The sequence below is a fragment of the Oryx dammah genome, unplaced genomic scaffold (genome assembly GCF_014754425.2).
Source record: "Oryx dammah isolate SB20612 unplaced genomic scaffold, SCBI_Odam_1.1 HiC_scaffold_24, whole genome shotgun sequence".
NCBI classification, from domain to species: Eukaryota; Metazoa; Chordata; class Mammalia; order Artiodactyla; family Bovidae; genus Oryx; species Oryx dammah.
In genome coordinates this window covers 72851595-72878828 of record NW_024070208.1, presented here as the reverse complement: position 1 = coordinate 72878828, position 27234 = coordinate 72851595, and the positions used below count along the sequence as shown (strand labels likewise).

General features: G+C 40.8%; 1 protein-coding gene across 7 annotated transcripts in view; it reads right to left on the bottom strand.

The window, feature by feature from the left end:
* Positions 1-2217: 2217 nt before the first annotated feature.
* The window catches only part of MBNL2 (muscleblind like splicing regulator 2), a 169054-nt gene continuing 144037 nt past the window's right edge, over positions 2218-27234 (bottom strand). For all 7 annotated transcript variants that reach the window (XM_040267361.1, XM_040267364.1, XM_040267363.1 and 4 more), the window contains one exon: positions 2218-5039. In XM_040267361.1, the coding sequence (XP_040123295.1) occupies positions 5025-5039 (15 nt within the window). In that variant the 3' untranslated portion in view covers positions 2218-5024. The remainder of the gene's footprint in view (positions 5040-27234) is intronic.

Here is a 27234-nt window from a genome sequence, read left to right as displayed (position 1 = left end):
GAGTCCGTGGGGTCGCAAAGAGTCAGATATGACTGAGCATCTGAGCACACATCAGGGGCCAGTTAGCATATAAGACACTTAGACTGAGCACCTGAAACGATCCCTCAGATGGGTGAGCCGTCGCTTTTTTCAAAATCGCTGAAGCAGTTGGAGAAAGAGAGGTCACATGGCTGTTGGTCATGCAATTGAAATCACCTGGATAGAGGTTTTTCAACTAAGCTGTGGATCTAGTAATCCTGAGGGCAGACACGGAAAGGGAACGTTGTCTAGAGTCAGGTTACTGGTCACAGCAGGACCTCTATGTATATTGAAAAGAATCTCTGCAGTCATTAGAACTTAGTGATTCTCCTCAATGACCAGGTGGGTCTCTATACATTTAATAGAAATCTATGTGGACTCTTTTCCAAAGCCCTTGATGCATAAGCTAGTCCCTGGGGAATATTCTCAGTTCCATCCCTTCCCCATCCTGCCAACCCATCTCCCACCAAAAGCATGGAGGGGAGTTATTACTGCGTCCATTCATACTGCGTATGAATCATTCCAATTCACAATAACTCAGTCATTTCAACGGTGATAACCCAGTCCAACAGCAATGGTAGTCTAATATTTCTGAGACTCTATTTGGGTGAGGCAGGGGGTGCAGAGAAGAACTCATTCTTTAAGTGAGCCAGAATTTCCTTCTCACGGATTTCAGAATGTTGAACTGTATCTTGGTTTGCCTGGCTGCCCCTAAAAGCTTTAAAGTGTTGCAAAAGATCTGTGACTAATAATAAACAAGAGTATATTTGTGAGTGTGAAACATTTTTTAGTTGGGGGCTGCCCCAAATTAAGATACCTTCCTATTGCCAGATAATTATAGAATAATTTTATTTTATATTTTAACATTTTCTATGCTGAAGAGAGAAATTAGTTTCATCCACTCAGGTTTAAATTTCTCTTTTTCTAATGTAGTACCAAAGGTCGGTCTACTCATGAAAATTATACTTCATCAACCAGGTGTGAACAATTTTGAGTAGCTTGTCTTACATTTTTCACTTAAAATAACTTGTTCTCGAAGTTTGGCACCTTGAACTTAACTATTAACAGAGAATGTTTTCTTGTCAGGAGTGATTGATTGATACCATAGCAGCTTTTTTAAGTTTTTTTTTTTTTTTTTTAATGTGGGCCATTTTTAAAGTCTTCATTGAATTTGCTACAATATTGCTTCTGTTTTAAGTTTTGGTTTTTTGGCCATGAGGCATGTGAAATCTTACCTCCCCGACCAGGGATTGAACCTGCAACCCCTGCATTGGAAGGCGAAGTCTCAGCCACTGGACCAACAGGGAAGTCCCCATCTTTTAAATCACTGCTCATCCAAACATAGAGCCGGTTTTTCAAACATCTGCAAAAGTATGCAAGTATTTTTACCCTTGGAATTCCTGATGACACTGTTTAAAAATACAAGCACCTTTATTTGTAATATGCCTGGTCTGTTGAATGTTTGTGTTTTCTACTCATAAGGGGTCTCATAACCGCTCGGAAAGCCTGAAGCTTTAAACCTGCCCTGAAGAAAATCTTGTCTCCCCATTCCTGCCTTGGCTCATTGAGGGGGTAACTTCTGCCAACCCCTGCATGACAAGGACCCTTCCCACCTTCCTTAAGAAATATCATGGGCCTCAAAGGACAGAGAAAGGAGGAGACTGAGAAGGCGCCCAGCACCTCTCGGGAGGCGTGGCTTTGCTGAACACCTGTCCACAGGTGCACTGCTCAGCGCTAGTGCTCTCCTTGGCCTACCTGGGGCCAGGGTAGCCCCATAGACCAGAACTCATCATTCTGCCCCTTTCTGCAGCCTAAGGTCTAAGACACGTCGCTCACCTGAAGCCTGTCTCATGGATTACCGGGCACTTTCTTGTCTGTCAATTAACTGATGTTTTGTTCCCCATTTGGTTACTGATGTTCACATCTCTTCATATTCAGGCAAAATTCTAAAGTAGGGGGCAGAGTGGTGGGATTTACTTTTATTTCTAATTTCAAAGAATACTAGAACTACTTCCCAAATAAGGCTTGTAAATTGTGTTTCCTACTATTAAAAATCCAGAGAAAAAAACAAACCCCCAAAACCAAATCAAAGGCCTGCTCTTCTCTGAAGTTACCATTGTCTGTGTGAATGTGAAAACCATTTTGTTTGGCTAATTATCAATCTGTCTCAACAACAAAAAAGTGGAGGAAGACCAGAAATCCTTTTAAATGCTTCTTTTATTTCATTGGTTGTATATTGGGTGAGTGAACTGAATATTACAACCAAAACATAGAATTGATACAAATTAGACTCCTGTTTACACTGTAAGGTAATGAGAATGAGGGAATTCTTTAAGTGTTATGGAGAGGTTTAGTAGAAATGTTACCAGTGATATGGCTCAAAGAATATTTAGGTGAAGTGCTGTTACATCCTGAAAACAAAGAGTGAAATGTGGTTCCCATATAAGTGACGAGTTCATCTCTTAACTACAGTATTTGTTGAGTTGCTATCTTCATGTCTTGGTATTGGTGATTTTGTTTTTGTAATTAAACAAAGCATTTAAGATTTATTCATCATAGTCAGACTTCTGAATATAAACAAACTTTTGGCAAATAATATTTATACAGAAAAATAGTTTTAGATCCTCTCAAATCCCAGAATTATTCTATAAAATTACATTATAAATAAATAAAAAGCAAAATCTGTTGTACATATATTTGTACATCTATGCATTTGCCTTGCCTCCTCCTTATTGTAAATGGCATATTTATGACTCTTTGCATATTATAATCACAATTCTGGAAAAGTGGGTATCATAGTAAAAATACAGTCTTCTATATTTGCTTAGGGATATAGGTGATATTTTTGATGTTCCATTGTTAAAGGGCTGGAAATAGTTGTGTACTAATAATTTTAAAAATCAAAACCATGAAACAAAAGAAAAAAAAGAAAGACAATGTAACAACAATTAGTCTACTACAAAAATATTTCGGTGATTCCCATAATTTATGTTTTAGTAATGTATACTACGTTTTCAATGAGTTTAAGTGAATTAACAAAGAAAAAAAGAAAAAAGAAAAATAAGTTTGAATGTTTTAGGCAAGTTGTAGCATAACTACATTGTTATAGTTGAGAAAATTACAAATATCAATAATACATAAAGATGAAACTACCAAAGAAATACAAGTTAGATACAATACATTTCCACAAATTAAAACGAATGCAACAATACAAGCACTGTGTAAGATTATACTTAGAATGTAATTTTTTTTGATAGGGTTATCAAATCTACGATATAAGATAGTCATTAGACTCTGATCAATATTAATTAAAATGTCAGATTTCTTTTTTTTCTCAAACAAAAATGATATGGTTGGTGCATCTAGTTTTCAGAACAGGCGGTGATGCCAAAATTTAAAATTTAAAATATTTTACATTCAATCTCAAAAGTCAAAATACTTCAATCACTAATATGTTCACAAAGAAAATGGATGTTTTAAACAGTCACACATAATAGTCATTTATAACAGCTGTTTTGTTTTTTAAACAATAATTTAAAAACTATGTAGGTACTGTATAGGCTATGTGCAACATATAAAATGTGAAATATGAAATATTTGGTACGATAGTGCTTAAAATAAACTTTAAAACAAACTTTCTGAACAAAATTTAATTGTATCGCTATTACCTTGAAGATCAACCAAGTATTTAAAAAAGTAAACAACATTAAAATATGTTTCATCCATATATAGTATATATATGTATGTGTATATATAATATGTATGTACTTGTATTAAAGTTTTTTATACTTTTGAGACATAAAATATGCTTTAAGGTGAGAGAATTAAAAGAACTTATTTTTTTTTTCCATGCTGTAGTCAGTTACAACCCTTTAATCCAACTTTTGAAATGCAAAACAGTAATGGATTTTTTAAAAAGTGAAACTATCTACTTGTTGTTTACGTAGTAATTTAGATTAAAGTCACAGTCAAATTTTCAGTGACTAAACTCAAACGTACTTAAATTAGAATATTATACAGATCTCCCCACCTACAGCTTCCTTGTTTGTCTAGGTTTTTAGTTTAGAAGAGTTATTCGGTAACAGGCAACCGGATGGTGAGTTGGAAAGACTGATCCCTTCGGTTAGACTGTCGGCATGGGCCTCTCATGTTTGTCAAGCTGGATGAAGTCTGGCAAAATCTAGGCACTTCTACAAAGTCTCTCTTATAAAACAACTTTAAAAATATACTTGTAAAATAATACCTTCAAGACTTTGTTTGGTTAGGTATGAAACTCACACCGTACAAAGTTTCTTTTTCAAACTATTAATGTTATTCTAGAATCACATGATTCAATGCGGCGTCTCCAGGCAAACCAAATACCGCACTTCGATGCGTCCCCAGTACTTGTGCTTGAATTTCCATTCAACTTTTAGACCTGCAGGACAGGTAACGGTTTTACTTCACTTCTCATCTTTGCGGCAGCATTCGCGTTGTCAAGAAGTGAAACACAGCTCTGATCCAGTGGGTAAAATGAAATGACAGTAATTGAGGTTAGAATTGAACCTGCCCCTGGATTAGGTTTTTTTTTTTTCTTTCCTTTTTTTTTTAAACTAATGCTAATTGCTTATTGCTAACTTTGAAATATTCTGAGTCGAAATGAATAAATTGGTTGGACTTTCTGCATCAGCTATAGTTATGGAGATAAGACAATATTCCTAGGACAGAAACTATGTTTAGAAACCCTTTAAAAGTAAACTTTATCCTTTATGTCCTTTAACATCACAGCTGGTCTCAGGTAGTTAACTATCTTAGGTTGGAATATACTAAGCATACCATATTTAATACTCATATATGATATAGCAGCACTAGCTTCTTAGAGTTGTGGTCTGTCCAGAAGAACTAAATCTTTATTTAGCATGCAGTTTGTGGCAATTCTATTGAGGAGGGAACAGGATAGTATGTACAGTAACAATGTTTAGTTATTCTCAATGCAGATTCTTGGCATTCCATTCCGTTTCTGCTGATTATTTCAGAATTATCTGTTAAAGAAAAAGACAAATGTGATTTAGACCGCCTTCTTGAGAGAAGAGAGCTAGTTTAAGTCTTACTCATTGAAAACAGACATTTAAAAATAGGAATTTTCTGCCATTTCTCATAATTCTAATGCAATTGTAATTTTGCATAATCCCCACCCTTCATGCTGAAAATACTTAGACTTAAGCACTGATACTGTGCAGCCACTGTCAAGAAAGGTGATTCAAATGCACAGCATTTTCTGTAAAACTGTGACTGCATACATGTTGGCATGCGGTGTGTTTAGATTTTAATTTCTTTTTTTAGTTCTGTCTTTGTATCTCCTAATTATATATTCAATGATCATTCAATTAATATTCGTTAATGTGATCAGGAAGTCTAATCAATGAATTAGTTTGTACACAAAATGTTATCTGTAAAGATTAAGTATAAATATTTTAAAATGTGTAATAAATTAAGCAATATTTATCTATTAACTTGCATTTATCATTGAAACATATATTCCCATTAAAAGTAATTTTGTTCCCAAGATATAATCACAACAAGTTTCAAGTCCAGGAGCTGTTTAAATGCCCCATATTAAAGAAACAAGAGATAACATTCTAATAAAGCAATTACAACAGTCAATAATTCCTAAAGCACAGATAAAACTAAACCATCTAATGCAAACCATGGTTCTTGGAGTTTGATCTAAGTTCATTTCCAACTCTATAACTTTGCAAAGGACAGGGAGCTTGTCCTGTGTGACCCACTCAACTAAGTGTCAAGCTTAAAAGCCAGGCTTTTGACATATTTTAACAAAAATATTTATTTTTTTGTACAGTGCTTTGACCAAACTTTGTGCAATTAATAAACAAAATGTTTATTTATTAAAAAGCCAAGAGTCTCTGTTTATGAACTAACCAGTAAAAATTCTTCATGGTCAAGGTCATTCACTGTTCCTACACACTGGGATCCAATTCCCAATAAAAGCCTTATTTCTATAATTTCATACCCTATTATGTTAGAATTTATAACATGGATTTTTTCGCTTTAAGTGGGTATTTCTGCAGTTAATATAAAACAGTTTTAGTACATACATTTAAATAATTTCTCCTATGAAATAAGTATCAGATTTATTTTATGAGAATATAAGATATGTATAGAACTGATAAAAAGAGAGGAAGAATTTGTGTATGTTTAATACTTATACTAAATGAAAACTTAAAACTTTGGATAAGACCATTTTTTTGTTTTTCAAAAAGTTCTAGGAATTTAAAATTGAGAAAAAATATCTCATGTACTCATATATGAATAAAAATAATATGATTTATATGTAAATATTATCATAATATCTTTGAATAGTCATTGCCTATAGCCAATATTCAAATTCTTCAGATGATTATAACTTCATTTTTAGATTTAGATATTTGAGTATTAAATAGGAATTAGTCTATTTTATCCCTTAGCTTCCATCTTGTCTGTAAGGTTTCCAAATAAGAATGTGCCCCAGGATATGAGATCATCCTGTTTTTTTCTCTTTCATTTTACTTTAGCAAAGTCTGTCTAAAATAAAGTATTTATGGAAAACAAAAGTTCAATTTCTTACATTAAAATAGAATAATATATGTTTTAGAATGTATTCACATTCTTGCTTATTAACTGAAATGAAAATGCCATACAGAATGAAAATTCCTAACCACCTGGAAAGAAAAAGTATCTAACAGAGAGCCCAGGAATGGGCAAATCTATAATTATAGAAGGTAGTTTCAATGATGCTTTGGACTTGAACTTGACAGATGTGTCAAACCACCCGGGTCTAACTGAACCAGAAGTCAATCTTGACACTGGGCTTACCCCAGACTGCTTTTTCCCTCTGCCCCAGCATACACACGATCCATTATGTGGATAAAGGCACATAAATTAAGTGTCTTTATCAGCACTACTGACCTCTAAGCTGTGCTTCCTGGCATTTTGGCCAGAAAACTCTGACCATAGCCTGGTCTAAGTCTTGGGCTAGTTTGAGGACCATATGTGTGGTATTAAAAAATGAATTATGCCCCTAGCAGCTGTGAGTTTCAAGAAGCTGAAGAGATTTGATCTTAGAAGGAAGGAAAGCTTTGGGTGTTTCATTTTTTTGGTGGTAGCCTTTTTCTAAAAAAATACCATTGGATTATTAAATTTCTTTTCTGAGAAATATAGCTTGGTACAGTCTGAGTGAAGTGTACTCTGGGGTGAAATACATTCAGGAATCCAGATGAGGGCCAGTTGCCAGCTGAGAGCCTCTTATGAACTCCTGATGTCTGATCGCTGCTTCTGATATTAGAAGGTGCATGATATTACAGGTCTCGGGACCCACAGGGAGGGGAGGACAGTCTCCACCAGGAAGAGGAGGGCCAAGTAGGAAGGGTGTGGAGGAGCTGTTTTGAGGGTAAGAGGGCTCTTCTGTCTAGTTTTTCATATGGCTTTTCCTTAGATTGTATTTTAAATTCACACCAAAAAGCCATAACTTAAAAACAGGATGAATAGGGAATTTTGTGTATTTTCTGCTGTCTCTCCCTGAAGAGTCTTCACACCAATTCTATACGAACATATAAACTATGTTCTATACATGAAAATTTCAGCCTCCATTGTCATTTCAATAGCCAAGAGGACCGAAAGCTTCTGGAGGTGCCTGAATATTTCAATACATCTAGATACAAAGCATATATTCCTAAAAAAGCAGGCTTATATGTGGTCCTGGGAACACTGGTTCTGAATCCAATATTGACAAGCCCTCATCCTGAGCTGGTCCATTAAAAAAAAAAAAAAGGTTAATTAAACCACAGTTCTCGAAAGTGACCTGCCCAGACCGGCTGTCAGTGGCGTCCTTCCCGCCCTGCACTTGTCAAACCCGAGGTTGATACCCAAAGTTCCTTCCTCAACCTTCAGGCACCAAGGCTCAGACTTTTTTTGGAAAAGGCAGTCGCAAACTCCCCTGGGATCTGCCAGCATTTGTGTAAGTCAGAGAAATAGCTACCATGCTGGGTCTCCTAAAGGTCCCCTCCCTGAAGCATGCTTATTGTCTTGGTTTTCATTTTAACAGATACCCCCCTGATTTTCCAGGAGGCCCTGAGAAATTCCTATCCGAGTCTGAAGAGTTAGGTCACTGTTTGGCAGACACGGGTGAGGCAGCATGAGCGGTGTTAGCTGGCTTGGTGATGCACCAAGTTCTCGGGCAAACCAGCACGAGCTTAGAGATGTTGGCTCACCCTCTCCCTGGCATGGGAGTCCTCTCCAGGGTATAGTGACAGTCTGCAGTTCGACCAGGAGAAGCAGTGATTCCAAGGAGCAGGTCTGTATCCCTGATGGTACCAGAGGAGATGCTCAGAACCTCCTGGGAGTTTGGGAACGAGGGAAAGGTGAGACCAAGGGGTGGGGTCTGGAGTGGACAGAGCCTGGAATGCTGGATGGGAGGCAGCAGTGTCTAGGCTGCAGGAGCCAGATGTGTAGAAGTTGCTGATGGACTTGTGAGCTGCTGGACGCCCCCAGCCCCACCAGGTCTTCCTTGCCTGGGTGGTCAACCACATCCTACCCTAGGCCTCCTCTGGACAGATGCTGCAAAGATGTCTGCTTATGTAATTGGAGCCCTACCCAATCAGAGTTCCACTGCACCAGCTTCCGAGGAACCCTGGCAAGCTACATGACAGGAAAAAGGAATCGAATTAGATGGTAAAAGCGTCTGCCTAAAATGTGGGAGACCTGGGTTCGATCCCTGGGTCAGGAAGATCCCTGGAGAAGGAAATAGCAACCTTCTTGGTACTTGCCACAGGCAAGTACTCTTGCCTGGAAAATCCCATGGATGGAGGATACGGGCTGATAGGCTATAGTCCATGGGGTCACAAAGAGTCGGACACGACTGAGTGACTTCACTTCACTTCATATTGAACAAATCTCTTCATCTCTCTGATAGACTAGACCTTCAAATAAGTATTATTTTCTAGAACAGAATCATGATGAAGAAGAGGATTGAATTATTAAAATAAGATTTTAGCTAATCTTTCATGGTCAAAGTCTTGAACTGAAAGCATTATTTTCAATTTCTTTTTTCCACTGAAAGGAGGACACACAAAAATGAGAATAGCTGATGTCTACAAAATCGGTGATTCTATTTTTTAATACAAAGACACATGATCTCAAATCATGACTGCATTCATAAATCTTCAGTGGACCCCCTAGTTGTAACAAGACTGTCTGCAAGGCAAAACTATCAGTTGGCTGCAGCAATGAGCATCTCCTCTGGCTGGTCAGATTTAAGAACATAATGATTTGGCTTAATCCACATCCTTAAATTATTCCTATATGAGGCCAGTACACAATTAGTCTCATTTTTATTTATTGAAGACAAAATATGAATGGACCCAAAGAACATCAGATGGGTTGTTTTCCCACCTAATGTGTTACAAAGAGCTATTTAATAACTGCATCCCCAGTGAAGCGCCTACCACTGACCTGTAGTATAACGGCTCCTCCGTCCATGGGGGTTCTCCAGCCAAGAATACTGGAGTGGGTTGCCATGCCCTTCTCCAGGAGATTCTCCCAACCCAGGGATTGAACCCAGGTCTCCTGCACTGCAGGCGGATTCTTTACCATCTGAGCCACTTGGGAAGCCCCAGTGTAATGGCAATCAAGCTCACTGCAAAGAGGACTGGATTGGGCACTGCCTGAATACTCAGCCTATGGGGGCCAGGCAGGAAGTGTGAGTAAGTGGGTAGGTCAGGTGGGAAGTGTAGCAGATGGAAGGGTGCCTGCCTAGAAGGAATGGAGTGGCAGCTACTCAGCTCCAGCCAACTGTCACCTGCAGAAACCGGAACTCTAGATGGCCTGACCTTTCCATTTGCCAGAAGAAGCTAGAAATTCAGCCACTGGTCCACACTGGAAAACAACTCTGTGTGGGTTAGCTGTATCTTTGGGCTGAATTCAGCTATGAGCTGCCAGTCTGTTTTCACTGAGCCCTCCTTACTTTCTTTCAATTAATTAATTTTTGGCCCCATGGGTCTTTGCTGCTGCATGTGGGCTTTCTCTAGTTTGGGTGAGTGGGGGCTACTTTCTAGCTACGGTGCTTGGGCTTCTTATCGCAGTGGCTTCTCTTGTTGAGGAGCACAGGCTCTAGGGCAGGAGGGCTTAGTTGCCTCGAGGTATGTGGGATCCTCCTGGACTAGGGATCGAACCTGTGTCCCCTGCATCGGCAAGCGGATTCCCAACCACTGGACCACCAGGGAAGCCTAAGCCTTACTTTTTCGGAGGAGATATCTGCTAAGCCTGGATTGCTAGCTTCCTGAGCTGGACAGCAGCCAGGGCTGCAAGCATCATGCAGGGAGGCAGCAGTGGTGATGGTGGGCGGGATCGAGACAGCAGGTCTGACAGGGAGTTAATCTTGCAACTTTCAGAGAGCTTTCTTGCACCCAAAGGAGCTGGGTAATTGACCAACTGGCACCCTCTACCTAAGAAGAAATGACTGCCTCTCCCTTAACTGATTCACCAGGCATGAAGTACACACGTTGCCTTGTCTTTTCCAAGATGATGATGGATTCAGACTGAGTCCCTCTTGGGCCCCTACCTTTGGTGTGCGCTTGAAAAAGAGCTGACCCGAGTGAGAAATGCACTCAGTGGAAAGCAAACCAGTCTGTGCAGAGGCTGAAACCCTGTCCTTGAATGCAGGGCCAGCACGATCGCAACAGCTGAATTAACTAGCACTTATGTGAGAGGGTTCAAAGAAGACAAACCAACATATAATCTCCTCAGTGCTTCAGAGGTGTCCAGTATTAATACATTCTGAGTGTTCTATCTTGTGGTTGATCTCCAGGAAATGTACATATAAATAAGGTTGGAAATGTACATATAAATAATTTTGGAAATTGCAGGCTTCCAGAAGACTTCTAGACGTTCACACTTCTTATGTAAATGGGTTCATGGCAGACAGTCAGATATGTCAGATGAGTTATCCTTTAAAATGTTAGCTCAATATTAAGTTCAGTAAGAACTCTTACTGCTTGGCTTAAATGATAGGAATAAACATTTCAGTGAAAAGACCAACTGTTTCAAGGGACCCAAACCATGAGAAACAATTGGAAAAGAGGACTAACGAATGTTTTAATTAAACATTCAATACGGTCTTTGTAATGTTGAGTCTGGAGAGGCAGATAACTTATACCTTATCAAATATTTGTGTGGCCTTGCTGAAATCTAAAGGAATCCCAATGGATCTGGATGCCACTAGCATAAGAGCTCAAGTGGATACTCCTAACCAGGGGTGTTGCATAAACTAGGTCCACAATCAAGTTTCATAAGGTCGGGGTCAGTGTCTCATTCCTCTCCAGATTCCTAGCGGGGCTGGCCACATAGCATGTACTTCTTAACTCTCGGTTGCATGGATGGCTGAACAAATAAGAGTTTACCGAGGACATGATGCCATAATGTTAGCATTGACACAAGACCAGAAGACCGCTCACAAGTGAGAGGTAACAATGGGTGTAGGGAAAGAGCCCCTTGGACAATCTATATCTCTTACTCTTTCAGAGAAGCTAAGAATTTAAGAATATTCAAGAAAAAGAAACATCCATCCCCATCCACCCAACCCCTGTTCTCTCTAGATAAAAAGACAGATACTCCAGGCTGGGGGCAGAATCACTCAGAGTTCTTAGAAGTCTTTTCCCAGGCATGGCATTGTTTAGTGGCTAAGCTGTGTCTCTCTTTTGCGACCCCATGGACGGTAGCCCACCAGGCTCCTCTGTCCATCGAATTTCCTGGCAAGAATACTGGAGTGGGCTGCCATGTCCTTCTCCAGGGGATCTTCCCGACCCAAGGACTGAACCCGCGTCTCTGGCATTGGCAGCCGGATTCTTTACCATTGAGCCAACAGGGAAGCCCTTTCCCATGGTTACAAGGCCCTGTTTCCTCAGAAAGTAATTAAAGAAAGGGATGTTTCACTGTCTCCTTAAACAAAACTTGGAATTAAGCTAAAGACAGAAAACTGAATGGAATTTCCTAAAAATCTTGCCAAGCTAAGGAGGCCTGCCTGTTGTTCACCACCCCAGTATCTTTGTCTTTATTCCCGGTTTTGCTGTTCGGCCACTCACATGCCTCCTCGCTGCTCTCCACTGGCCTCCCCGCTCCTCCAGGCCCTGCACTGTCTAATATGCTCTCCATCTTCTGCCTAGCCCTCCACATGTCTTCTCCATGGCGTCCTCTACTGCCTGAAATTTCCCTGGCTTTGTCTGAGAGGTGAAACTTTTGTATTTTGGTTGAGGCAAACTGTACAAAAGCAGACAGACATCTGTACATTTTTGGCAGTCAAAGAACTCTGTGTCTAATTGTAGAGTGGGTTACGATGGATGACTGAACTATGAATTACTGAAGTCAAAAGCAAATGCCTTTGGCCTCTTGGTGGACCTATGTCATCAGAGTAATTCTCATGATACATGTTCAGGAATGAACACTTTCAAGAATGCTGACCTATTTCATGACTATTTGTCAACTTTAAGGGTATACAATGTTCCAAGAGAATGAGTGGTATATGAAAAGACACTTTGAAAACCTGGCAAGTTCTTCATTTGAGGGGAATATTGTCCTGGCTTGGTGGGGGACAGTGTTTCCTGTGATACTGTTTTCCAAATAGATTTTTATTTATACAGAAAAGGCATAGACTGGGATTCTGGGAGAAAACTCTCAAACATGACAACCAGTTTCACTCTTGAGACGAGCAACCTGAGGTTGATTGGAATCCCTACAATATTTAGCAGAACTTAAAGAACAGTTTAGTTAGGATTCTTGCATTGTCCTCTGTCATTAACATAAAGTTTACATTGCAAACTCTAATTCCTCTCTTTTCAATGACATATCATTTTATTGATGACTCATGACTGTCTGGTATTTTCTACTCTATGATATTTGAACAAAAAGATTTTTCAGCTAGACTTTCTAAAAATCATTTAAAATATTACTATTTGAGTTTCTCCATAAAAGGCAGTAACACTGGCCTTATGAAGACGACTGACCAGGGTCCACACTGACAATTGGTATTATCTAGATACAGTACATATATGGAAACTCTTGACTCGAGTAAGATTCTACTCCTTGAACGAGTCCATGTTGCCTGGAAAAACCCAGGCTCTTGTATTTCAGTGATGCCTGAAATACAGGATCCCCTCCTCCACCCCAGACCCAGCTGAGGGAATTCTGAGGACCACTTCTATCGCTTTCATGGGGAGATGGGAGTCTACACCTCAGATCATCTGAAAATCCATATGTCATGCAAAGGTGACTTTTTATCCAGAGTGACATATAGGAGTAAGAAGGGGAAAGCACCTAAGAGGAGGCTTTTTACTCCGTGCGCTTCCCCTGGTGCTACAGAAGTGCTGAAAAGATCACATCCAAGAGTGTTCTGTGCTCATTCAGGAAGAGAGGGGCTGTGAGACCGTGTCTGCCAGAGAAGGTCAAAATAAAACAAAATGCTAGACTGGAAGTGCCACACGAAAGCCAGGAAAAAAGTAGTCATCAAACCAAACAGAGCACCCAAGTCAAATAAAGAGGGTGCTCTGAATGCTTCCGGGGCCACCCAGGACCAGGTTCCAGCTTTTCTCTTCCTATTGGTCTCCTGGAAATCTTGGCTCCATGTGGTATATCCCATTCCTACTCCAGACGCTTTCCCCAGTGAACATTCCAATCACCCAACGGCTAAACCATGGATTATGGTTCTCCTATCCTCAGCTGGTGGAGAAGGTGAAGGATTTTACTATCATACACTGTCTGGAAGTTTTGGCTAAGTGTATGCTTTTGGCATCTTTCCTGAATCCTAAAGACATGGAAACATCCATAACATGGTATTTGGCCTCTTCCATGCTGTTAGCACAGTATTATCCTTGAGAAATGTCATGAGCGAAATAAACTACTGTCAGCCAGCCTGGAGACTTAACCATCAAGTCCTTCACTGTCTCTACGGGAAAGTTACTTGAGTTCCAAACCAGGTGGCAAAAGAAATTCTGAACAAACATTTTTAAGATTAAGGGCTGTCTGCATATTAAGGAAGGCTAAATTCCTCTACTATATCAAGAAATAATATATAGTAGTTATGTCACACTATTTAAAAATATTCTAAAATATTATAGAAAAATATTATATGAGATAAATTTATTATAAAATATTTATGATATATTTTTCTAAGAATATTATATTTAGAATATGTGCTTTGAGACGTGGAAGAAACAAAGCTATCTGAGATTAGTCAGGCTGCCCACATCTGAGGCTATTTCAGTGAAGGTGACCTCTGGATATGAAGGTAGAATCCAAGAAAACTTTTTTTTATAACTTTAAAAACCAGTTTATGCAGCAACTGAAAAGAAATTTCAGAAGCATTCATTTAAACCTGTTCTTTTCAATATGGGGTTTTGCTCCCAGGAATATACCAAAGAATCAGGCCAAGGAAAATCACAGAAACAAGATCCCATTGGATTCAACATAGAATCCCCAGTCCTGCTCAATACCCTGCTTTTGTATCCACTACATCATGTTGGACTTAGAATCCTGGGCACATTTTGGCCAAAGTATTCATCTTAACAGTGTAGCAGAATGTATAATTCAGCCTGCTAAGAACTGGCTTTTAAGACATGAAAGGCAGAAAAAGAAACCAAATGCTGGGATTCAGTAAAAAAGAAGGCTGAGATGAATGTTACGTCCAGGACACAAAGTCTGTCTCTGTGTACTGTAATCATCTTACACATTTCTTGAACTGGTAGGATGACACCGCCATCCAACAAAATTTCCAGAAAAATTAGTCTGGTTTTGCTTTCTTCCTTTTTAGTTCTTGGCCCGTGGGCTTGAGTATGTGTGTCAGAGAGAGAGAGAGAGAAAGATGAACAAAACCACCCAGTGGGTGTAAAATAATGATGCAAAGGAAAAGTCAAAGGGGGTCCAGGAGTGGAAATTGAGGAGGTTTGTTTGTGCCATCAACTGGCTCTGTGACCTTTCTGGGCCTGAGTTTCTCACTCTGCCTGTACCACATAGGCACCTCTGCAGTGTGGTGGGTAGTTAACCAGGTGGCCATCTGTCCTCTCTAATAACTCCTCAGATAGTGTCCCAAATATCCTCGTATAAAAGATGGCAAAATGGAAGCCGAAGAAAGAAAAGGTAGAAAGCAAGCAAGTTACATTTGCTCTCATTTCTTTATTACTAACCATCTTCCCTCAAAGCTCAGTGGTTAGGCCCACCCTTTCAGCATCCCTACGTTTTGGGATGATTCTTATGATATGATATTACTTCAATTGTCACTGCGTACATGTTGGTCTATTGCCTGTCTGCTTGACAATGCTAAAAGTCATGAGAACAGAGACTTGTTTGTTGCTATGTTCCCAGAGTCCTGAATTTCACAAGACACGTAGTGGGCTCTGGGTCAGCCTCAGAGCAGACCCAGCTTCTAACATGCGTGGTTCACTGAGGAAGAGCCGAGCACATTTGCACTCAGTTACCTGTTTCATGGAGACAGAACTCTTACAGGAAAATTCAGCAACAAGAAAGAAGTTTTCATATGAAAAGAGTAAGGATTTAATAAAACAAAAACCTAAGTTTAATTAGGCATCTCTCTTGCCAATCCTAATTCTTTCTTGTTTGGAGAAATGTCTATTCAGATCCTTTGCCCAGTTAAAAATACTATGGTAAAACAGGCAGAGCGTAAAATGTGCCGTTTTAACCATTTTAAAGTGTATAGTTCAGTGGCATTACGTACACACACCACTGTGCATCTCACCACCATCTGTCTCCAGAACTTACCATCACTCCACACTGATACTCGGTACCCATTAAACACTAACTCCCCGTTCCCCTTTCTTGCCAATACTTAACCCTTCTTCCTTCTTTCCCGCCCACCTTTCTTTTTATCCTCCCCATTCTGGGTTTCAAAAATGGAATCTGAATCTTCATAAATTCCTTGGCTCACTTTGCAATTTAGCTCTATGACTTTTACCTACAACTAAATTAACCTCTGGGCTTCCTTGGTGGCTCGGTGGTAAAGAATCTACCCACCAATGCAGGTTCGACCCCTGCGTCAGGAAGACTTTCTGGAGGAAACGACAACCCACCCCAGTATTCCTGCGTGGGAAATCCCATGAACAGAGGAGCCTGGCGGGCTACAGTCCATGGGGTTGGGTAGAGTCGGACATGACTTAGTGACTAAACAACAACCTATAACAAATTAACCTCCAATTAACCACTCCTTTCATAGTTGTCCCTCCAGGCTGCCCAGAATGTTCATTCTCAGGTAGTGATGTTTTTTAATCTGAGATTTATATGGAGGTAAGGCTTTGTGGAAACGGTGGAGAAAAGCAGTATCTCTCTTTTAAAATTATTGCTGTTTAAAAACAAGAGAGAGAAAGTCTTGGATGAAAGGACTCCTCCTGGTTGGCTTTTTACAGAAGTTTCTTGCCAGTTCACCACATTGAGAACAGTGAGTTGCCTTCATTCATCCACTTTCTAAGTCGTGTTTACTGGACTGAAATTTGAATTTCCTTGTTGATCTCATCAACAAACATTTTCAAACCATATCTTGAATTGAGATTTAAAAGGCTTGCTTCTACTGGAACTTTCCTCTTAAATGGTTAAAACTTTGTAAACCGATAGTTAAACTCAGTATAGCCGCTGCATGCTCAGTTGTGTTCGGCTGTTTGCGACCCCATGGACTGTAGCCCACCAGGCTCCTCTGTCCACGGGATTTCCCAGGCCAGAATACTGGAGTGGGTTGCCATTTCCTTCTCCAGGGGATCTTCCCGACTCAGGGACTGAAGCTGCGTCTCCTGCATTGGCAGGCAGATTCCTTAGTTAGCAGTTTTTAAGGGAACCATGTAAAGAACTTCATCCCAATTCTACATAGACCAGAAGCTCTCATCTAATGCAAATAAAATGCAGACACAAGAGAACAGGATATGGAGGTTAGCCAACCTGAGTTCTCAAATTGTTCAGCCACTTCCAACCTGCTTGAATGTTAAGCAAATTATTCTTTAAAGTTTTCTCCCCTCTGAGAAATGGATAAGAGACTTCACAGAGCTCTATTGAGTATTAAATTAAATAATGTATATAAAGTGTCTGATATGTAATAGTGGTTGTTGATACACCTTGGCTTCCTTCCGTTGGTCTATTTAAGATTCATAACCCTAAGTAAAATTTGGTTTCAGCTTCTATTTAAATAGGCCTTCAAATAATAATCTTGTGCATTTAAACATTACATGGTCTGTATGACACTCCATACGTGTTGATAATAAACTTGATTTTGATGAGAATAGGGTTTTCTAAATGGCAAATACATTTCCCTTATTGGGTATGTATATCTTGACTTGTCACTGAAAACTAGAGACTGAATTTCTTTATTGTCCATGAAAGTCTTAACTGTCATTCACATTAATCATTTTTCAAACTAAAATATTTTATTATAAAAGCATCAATGATCAATGTCTAGTGCAACAGAGAGTTACATCCCATGACAGGCACTCTTTAAACTCTCTAAATTTAAATCCAGTTCAAACCCAGTTTCTAGACCTGATAGGTGTATTACCATGGGTAAGTGCTTCCACATCTTTTATTCTCAGCACTCCTCATCTCTGTAATGGGAATCAAGCATTGTCCCTAACATAAATTGCTGTGAGCCTCATATAATTAACAAGTGCGTGGTGGTAGCAAGCACATAATGCTCTGTTATCATTGGGTAATATTTCACCTATTTTAGTTTCTTAATAATAAATAATGCAGCCACTCAGTTGTGTCCGACTCTTTGTGACCCCATGGACTGTTATAGCCCGCCAGGCTCCTCTGTCCATGGGGAGTCTCCAGGCAAGAATACTGGAGTAGGTTGCCATTTTCTTCTCCAGGGGATCTTCCTGACCCAGGGATCGGATCCAGGGATTGCACCCAGGGATTGAGCCTAGGTCTCCTGCATTGCAGGCAGACTCTTTACCCTCTGAGCTATCAGGCAGTTTCTTAGGCTAAGCCAAAAAGCCTGAATATATATAACCCTTTAGACAAGGTACAGCACATACTAATATTTCTTAGATCACTGTGCTCAGAACAGACTGCTATTTATGGACAATTCTGCACATCCAGTCTTGTCTAATAAACATCATTCTTCAACTTTTAAACCTTCACCTGTTCTGATACAGGTCCCCATATGTGGCAGTAAAAATAAGAGAACTCAGATTATGAGCTTATGTGAAATAAAAAAAGAAAGCAATTCTTAAACACAGTTTTCCAAGGCAAAGGAGTACAATGGAGTATTCTTCTCATTCTTCACAAACTACTTAGATTACCCTATTTTAACTTCTTTCCTTGTTCAAGAACAACCTTAATACTACAGGGGTCAGAGAAGAGCAAAGAAAAGAAAAGAAGATGAACAATTGGAACTGACTCAAGCAATTCCTTTTCTCTTGAATCTTCATAACTAAAGTGGTTCTCTGGTCCTTTCAAATATTTTCAGTTAACAATGACAAATGCTGAAAGAATGGCTAAAGGAAAAGTTATGAAATTATTACTGGAGATGATATTTGGAGAAAAAGAAAGAATCGAGTTTAATCTTTTTGATTCCTCCAAAACCTTTCTAAATTTTAAGGAGGAAGCAGCAAATCTATTGATTGTTCAAAAAAAGGTACAGGTAGCATATTCATGCTGGATTGTGGTTTGAGGGACAGGGAGAGGACTAAGCCTGGGGTTCTCGGTTTCTAATCCCTTATGTAACCTTGAATGAGTCCCTTAACCATTCCAGGTCCTTTTCCTCATTTTAAAAATGGAAGCTTAGGAGCTTACGGAAGGTTGTATATCTGGTTTTGCCACTTAAGAGATGATCTTGAACAAGCTTTTCAGCTTCTCAAAACTGCAGTTTCTTTATATATATACTAGGAATAAGAATATTCCCTTCCAGGGCCATTTGGGGGTTTTAATGAGAATACTTCATACAAAAGCTTAGCACAATGTCTGGCACTTGGTAAGCACTTACTAACAGAGATGCCTGGATCATCTCTGGGCTATCTGCATGCTCTACAGTACGTGGGGGCCCCTTTGTGCGTGCTTAGTCCCTCAGTTGTGTCCAATCCTTTGCGACCCCATGGACTGGAGCCTGCTAGGCCCCTCTATCCGTGGAATTTTTCAGGCAAGAATACTGGAGTGAGTTGCCATTTCCTTCTCCAGGGATCTTCCTGACCCAGGTATCGAACCCTTGTCTCCTGTATCTACTGCATTGCAGGCAGATTCTTTTTACCCACTGAGCTGTCAGGGAAACCCATTGGGGCTCCTTTAATGATCATTTAAAGCATTTTCTCAGGAAGACAGTGTGGTGAACGGGAAAAAATACTACCCTAAGCAGGACAGGGACAGTCGAGTTCCAGTCATGGTTCTCTTATTATTTATGGGACTTGGATAAGCCACCTTGCTGAACTGGGGACTTGCTCCAAATTACAATGTAAGTTGCATCATTATTCCCTTTTTCTGTTATTGTAGAAGGATGGCCTGGTTGTGGTCAGTTTGCTCACAGGACTTAAAGCTTTTCATAGCTGTGATGTAGTTGATGCAGGGCTTAGGTCAGATCTGCAATGCCTGAGGTGACAATGACTTCGGGAAAATGGGTGACATTTTACAATGTTCAGCTTAATGATGCTGCTTCCAGAAATATATTGCAGTAAATAGTGAAGAGTCTCTGCGCTTGATTACAGGAAGCTCATCGACACAAACTGAGCAAGGGGAGGGTGATGATAATAATATAATTTCATCACCTAGAGTTAAAACAGACCAGACGTTCCAGCATGTTATACACAACGCCGAGGCATGATGGAGACTAAACGTTAGATGAGCTATAGCTTCTCATAAACCAATGTCAGAAAATACCAGTTAGCACATTTGTCCTTTATGGTACAAATCAACCCTGGAGGAGGGCACGGCAACCCACTCCAGTATTCTTGCCTGGAGAATCCCGGGGACAGAGGAGCCTGGCGGGCTACAGTCCCTGGGGTTGCAAAGAGTTTGGGCACAACTGTGCAATCAACACTTCTACACTAGTACAAATAAAAGTGAGCAAGTGTCAACAGGAACCACTCTTTTTATGTGAGTCTTGGGGAGAGATGCCTTTTAGAAGGTTGATGTGGCAGGGACCAGAAAGCTGGTGAATCCACAGATACTCAGAAGCTAGAAAGAGCCACTGGGAGAAGAAAGGATCAAAATGCCTCCCTGAATTTTCCTGACTTTCTTAGTTACAGCCTGTCCTCCTTCCCGGGCTTCCCAGGTGGCGCAGTGGTAAAGAATCCACCTGCAATGCAGGAAATGGAGGAGACCTGGGTTTGATCCCTGGGTCGGGAAGACCCCCCTGGAGGAGGGCATGGCAACCCATTCCAGTCTTCTTGCCTGGAGAATCCCATGGACAGGGGAGCCTGGCGGGCTCCAGTCCACGGGACTGCAAAGAGTGGGACACGACTGGGTACTGAGCACACATACTCCTTCATATCCACAGGCTCTGCGCTCACAGATTCAACCAACCATGAGTAGAAAATATCTGAAAAAAAAAATCAGAAAGTTCCAAAAGGCAAAACTTGAATCTGTTGTGTACTGGCATCTACTTACATAGCATTTATGATGCATTAGGTAATACAGAGATGATTTAATGTCTAAGAGAGGATGTGCATAGGTTATATGCGAATACACCATTTTATATGAGACTTGGGCATCTGTGGATTTTGGTATCATTTGGGGTCCTGGAACCAATGCCCCACAGATACAGAGGGATGACTGTATTTATCCTCCCTCGCACATGAGAAAAGGATCTTTTTCTCCATCCCAGTTCATCACTTTATCAATGAAGTAGCTTTCTCACCAGTTAACCTGCACTCAGTCTACCCCAGCTCACACCTGCCCACTCATGTCCAGCAGGTGGGGGTTTGCAAAGCCTCCTTTTAGCGTTTTGCTGCCCTGCTCTCGGCCTGCCACTCAAGGCCCTCGGTCCCCTAACGCCTCCTCATCGCTCATGGGATTTTCCGGTCCTGCCCGTGTGTTACTGCTCCACCCCCTCCCTCACTGCTTGCAGCGCAACAGCCATACCATCCCCCGCTTCAGACCCGACACAGTAAGAGCTGCTCTGTCTGCGTCCATTGTGGGGTAAAGACCGAGACTTCTTCTGAAACTCCAGGCTTGGGGAAGAAGACAGCATGAGGGAAAGCACTGACCTCAGGGTTAGAGAGTCTTGAGGTCAAAGAGAGGCCCTTCTACTGATTACAGAGTCACAGCAAAATCTGAGCCTTGATGTCTTCCCATGCTAAAGAGGAAGAACAGAACCCATCTGATAGGGCTGAATATGAGGGCACACGCAAGGCATGATGCTGGTACGTTTAGGACGCTAGCCCTCCTTGCCCCTCACCCCACCCCCTGCTCTACCCCTTACCTTTCACCCTGGCAGGGACAGCTCACCTGCTCCTTATCTAATTCCGACACATCCTTCAAGACGCCCTCCCCACTCTAGGAGTAAAGTTCTGCCATGCAGCTTATTTTTTTTTAATCCGAGGACTTGACAATTTCCCTTTATGACACGGATTGCTTTGCATCTGACTGGGCAGTTAACTCCTAGGTACCATTAGCACTTTGCCACACTGTGTCTCCAGCGTGTTCAGCAGACTCAGACAGGTCTGACCTTGGGAGCCACTGCCTCCAGCGATGTGGCCCAGAGGGAACGCTAGGAGGGTCTAAGAGGTCGCACCTAATGCCAGTTTGTCCCTGACTCGTGGAGGCATGATATCCAGGAAGGGGAGTGACACTCAGGCTAGCACTCTATCGGGAGACTGAAAGGATCTCTCCTCTCCATCAGCAAGGCTGACAACTTCCCCAGACATGCAGGTAACGTGGGCAGGCAGGCAGCAGTGGCCAAACTTGGGAAGAGAAATACCTATAAATCAAAAATTGACTCTGTCCATAGCGACTTGTATTAAGGATGAGACCCCATTCATCTTTCAACCCTTGGCAATGGATCCGAATTCCTGCACTGCACCTCGCCTCTTTCCTTACACAGCTACAGCTGGAAGGAAGCACACCTCTAGGATGAACTGTATATTTATCTCAGGAAAACTGTATATTTTCTCAAAAGAGAAAACCTACAGTTAGAAAAATGAGCATACTTTTAGGACGGTCAACAAAAGCCGAAGTACTACTGGGAATGACTTTTCAATCTGAAAAGATCCCACCCCCACCCCGACAAATTTCATCAAAATGCAAAAGAGGATGGGATTTGAGGTAGAATAAAACTAGGACGATCCACCATGCAGTCAAGTTCCACATAAGAACCCTTGACATTTTTCTCTTCAGCTGCACGAAATTGGAACTGATATGATGTCTTTAGGTGCTATATACAAAAGAATCCTGCCCAAGTTTCTCACCATGAGGTGTAAATTATTCATGAAAAATGAAAATGTACTAGATCACAACACTTATATAACTTAGCCTTTCCTTGGAGAATCTGCAAAGACATATATTAATTAAATCTCATGGTAGTTCTGCAAATCGGCTGCTCCTGAGGCAGGAAAATAAAAGGTCTTTTTTCATTCTTCTTATTTCTGATTTCTTAAACAGAATCTGCCTCTATATGGCTCTCATAGACCCAGCTTTCCCTAAGACATACGGAGCAGCCCTCCCACCTCTCCTTCCCTGCACCTCAAGCATTTTTTTCTTTTGGACCAGACTAGCAAGTTTGGAGGGCTTTCCAGGTAGTATCAGTGTAAAGAATCTGCCTGCCAGTGCAGGAGACGTGGGTTCGATCCCTGGATCGGAAAGTTCCCTGGAGAGGGGAATGGCAACCCACTCCAGAATTCTTGCCTGGAGAATCCCATGGACAGAGGAGCCTGATGGGCTACAGCCCACGGGGTGCCAATGAGTCTGTCACAACTGGGCAACTCAGCATGCACACAGAGCAAGTCTGGATTCCAATGCACCAGCCACACTGCAGCATGGAATTCAGACTCTAATTATCAAGCAGCTTTAACTAGTGGCATTAAATGAACACAAAAATGCCTTTTTTTATTGTTTTGCTCTTTAACTTGAAGAGATATACAGCAGTCTTCCTCTCTCTACTCCTCTCTCCCCCTACCCTGTTGTCTACACACACACACGCACGCACACACGCACATGCACACACGCAGTCACTCCCTCTCTGCAAATTATCTGATATGGCAATTCTTCTTCATTGGAGGCATCCCAATCCATTACTGAAACTGAGCCCTCCTCCACAGTTAGAACATCAGCACAAAGTCAGAGAAGCTGCAACACACACCTTTAGCAGCACTGTGATGCTGAGACGGGCGTCGCGGCCCCAGCATTATTTCACAAGGGCTGGATCTAGAGAGTTGCTGTCCAGGCCTTTTTGGGGGCACAACATACTTGGGGCCCAGGGGCTTCCTGTCGTCTGTTCTTGGGACCCAGCAAACTGCGAGAAAGGAGTGAATCACAGCTGGATCATCCGGACAGAGAGGCTGGTGACTCTGCTGTGGTTCAGGAGAGGGAGCTGATGGGGGTCTGCTTCGCCCACACTGGGGCCTTGCAGAACCCAGATTTTTCTTGTAAAAAAAACACAGGCTCCAAATGGGTCAAGTGGGGAACAGTCAGGAATGTTTGATGCCTCCTACATTTGTCTGAATATAGTCCTAACAGATGGCTTTGAATAACAGATGTTTTATAAAACTTTCTGAGACGAGAGATTAAGTAAAACATGACCTGACCTTTCTAGATTTCTTAGTTAGGATAGGGTGATTTACTATAACTCTGTATATAGATATTCAAGATTCTGTACACAAATAGCTTTGAAGTTGCATTCACATTTATATGTGAGAAGTAAGTTAACTCTGATGCTCTTAAACTTTTCTCATCTCTCTTTAGTACTTTGTAGCAAGCCTGATAAAGCATAATATATGTATTAGGTTGCATGTAATTATTTTGTCTGGTAAGATATGATTGAAATTGATGACTATATATACTAAATATTATCAGGCATGTTTGCAAAATGGGTATTTTCTGACATATGAGATATCCTAACAAATGAAGGGCTAGGAATATATGTATTATTTTTTATTATTATTTTTTAATTGGAGTATAATTGCTTTACAATGTTGTGTTAGTTTCTGCTGTAGGAATGCATAATATGTTATTAACTAATTTTCAACAAACTCTTCCTAAGGCCAGCTTCCAGCTGAATGGATTTAATCTTTGGAGGAGAATTCAAAAGATGTGACGAGACCTCAAGGTCCTAATTCTAAACACCAACCAGCACTTTTTGGAGATTTGATTAGTGTTATTAACATCTTGCCAGAAATATAATTTGATTTCACCAGCTTTAAAAGCAGTGCATGGGGTGCTCCATTAAAATATTTCTAATATCCAATATGTAAGAATTTGCCTTCCTAGCATGGACCCATGACCCAGAATGAATTAGACGTATCATTTTGCTACATGTCTGCACAGCTCTAACTGTGGATGTACAGACAATATCTATTCACTCCAGAGCTGAAGGGACTCTCTTTTGAACAAAGACCCTGGGAGGGCTCACTCAGGTCAGGATTGGGGAGCCACAGGTTAGGAGCCAGCACCCTGGAGGCATTTGACCAGGGAGTCCACCCAACCAGTATCCTTGAATTCAGGTCCTACAGAAAATCAACTTCTTGCAGGCAACCTTTCACGTTGGCCTCAATCTCTTTTTCTGCTGTGTGACATTTATTTGACCAGGTTTTGCCATAGCATGAGATCGTTCTTACATTTCTTTGGCTGACTCTTTGTGACCCTGTGGTCTGTAGCCCACCAGGCTCCCCTGTCCATGGGATTCTCCAGGCAAGAATACCAGAGTGGGTTGCCATTTCCGTCTCCAGAGGATCTTCCCAACCCAAGGATCGAACCCACATCTCCTGGAAGTCTCCTGCATTGCAGGCAGATTCTTTACTACTGAGCCTCTGGGTTTCCACGTAACAGGCAGAGGCAGGACAAAGTCAGCCCCTTGCCAGCTGCCACTGTCCCAGGTGAAGCCTCTCCCTGGGCTCCACAGACTCTCCTGCCTCAAATCCATCTGCTTGCTCTTCTTAGAGTTTCGTCCTCTCACTTTCCTGCTTAAAAACTTAATGGCCAAGTAAAGGCAGGGCCCTTAACTTTGCCATTTAAAGTCTTGCACACTTCACGTCAAACCTATGCTGTCACCGCTCCTGGACACCAGTGCTCTAAACAACTGGATTGTTAGTTTTTCTCCACTAAGCTTTACACTTCCCCATCTTTGCACATTTGTGCTGTCATTCCGTCTATCTAATGATGACGCTTTAAGGGACATGCCGATCAAGTCCTTGTGGAATTCAGAGGGTAGGAAAAGAAATTCTAGCTGCAGGGGTTCAGGGAAAGACTCCGAATATAATTGGGCCTTCAAGGATGTCATTAGGTAGGCTGAATAATCTCCATATATAAATGAAGAAACTAAAATTTAAAATATATTTACTTGGAAATTATTTTCTCCTCTTTTGAAACAGAATGTATTTTTGAAGCAGAAAAATACTAATAATAAAGCAATGACAGGATGATGCTGTTGTTCAGCCACTCAGTTGTGTCTGACTCTTTGCAGCCCCGTGGACTGCAGCACGCCAGGCTCCTCTGTCCTCCACTCTCTCCCAGAATTTGCTCAAACTCACGCCCATTGAGTCGGTGATGCTATCTAACCATCTCATCCTCTGCCGCTCCCTTCTACTTTTGCCTTTAGTCTTCGGCAGCATCAGAGTCTTTTGTAATGACACGGTAGAATACCACAATAATTCCAGTTGGAGGGATATCGATCTCTACTCTCATTTTATTAATAAAATTTCTTATAATATGAAAAAAATGAGATCATCCATCTACTATGCTGTGGGCCTCACCTCTTTTATTGGACACTCTGAGATTAAATCGGCGTCAATATAGGTGTCTATAGATTTATACATTCTGACCTTCTGTTAGTGAACTGAAACTGAATGGCTTATATAGTACCTGCATTTTCATTTCTGATTTCCGTTGTCAGAAACTGTCATCCCGCGCTACTTACAAGATGAGTGGCAGAGGCTGGGGTTAAAGACCAGGGCCATGATTCACACAAAAGCAGCCCCTGAATCTGCTTCACCAGGACTAATGACTAATTTCTTTCCACTTCTCATCTTAGTTCTCATCTTACTTGCATAGAAATTACTCATAATTTTCAGTCTACTCACTGGGGATAATATTACAGAGTCTATTAATAAATAGTTCTATATCATAATTAATAGACATCAACTTGTATATAGTTTCTAAACATGACTTGGCTATTACATAATTAGCTTGAAGCTCTGCTCAGATTCAGGCTGTCTCCCCAGCTTGGAATTGACCTCGGTTCGAGCTGCATTAGCAGAACTCCTTCGTTTTTCCCTAAAGCAACAGGGCTTGCTGTTACTGAGTTTCACTTTCGAGATAGTTTTATCTGTGGAATAAGTGACTTTCATCCATTTGTAATTATAGAGAGAGGCAGTATAGCAAGGTGGTTAAGAGCATATTCTAGCAAAACAATTTACTAGATGTTTAACTTTGACTAAGGCAGTTAACCGTGAGGACAACAATAATTGTTAACACTATAGTAAGACTGCGTGTTTCCTATACATATGTATTCTTTCTCATATGATATCAAATATATGATATAATAGTAAATGTATTATATGAGATAGAAATCATTTAGAATAGTATCTTGGACATCTACATAATTTGTAAATAATATTATTTGTATAATTTGTATATTAAGGCCCAACAGACTTAACTGAAAGGGATAGCTATTGGTAAATTTGCTTATTGTACTTTTGTTCTTATATCTACTCCCAGAGCTAAATAACCAAAACATCATTCTCTATTTCCCCAAAGTATTTTGGTTTTGTTGTCGTTTAATTTGAAACTGCAAGTCTAAGTTCAGTTAAAACTTTCACTGCTGGCATCCTGATTAAGCCCTGAGGGTAGAGTTTATAAATCTGTTGGTTCATCTTGACTCACCTTGGGGTGACCCATAAAGGAACCCTGGGCTGGAGGGGCTGTCAAGGGGTGTTCTGGTCTCTCTTCTTCTTCTATGAATGACTTGTATCTAATTACAAATACCTATGAGAGTTGAACTATTTGAACTGACAGTTGGTCCAATGAACTAAAATACTGTGAAAACCCTACCACATG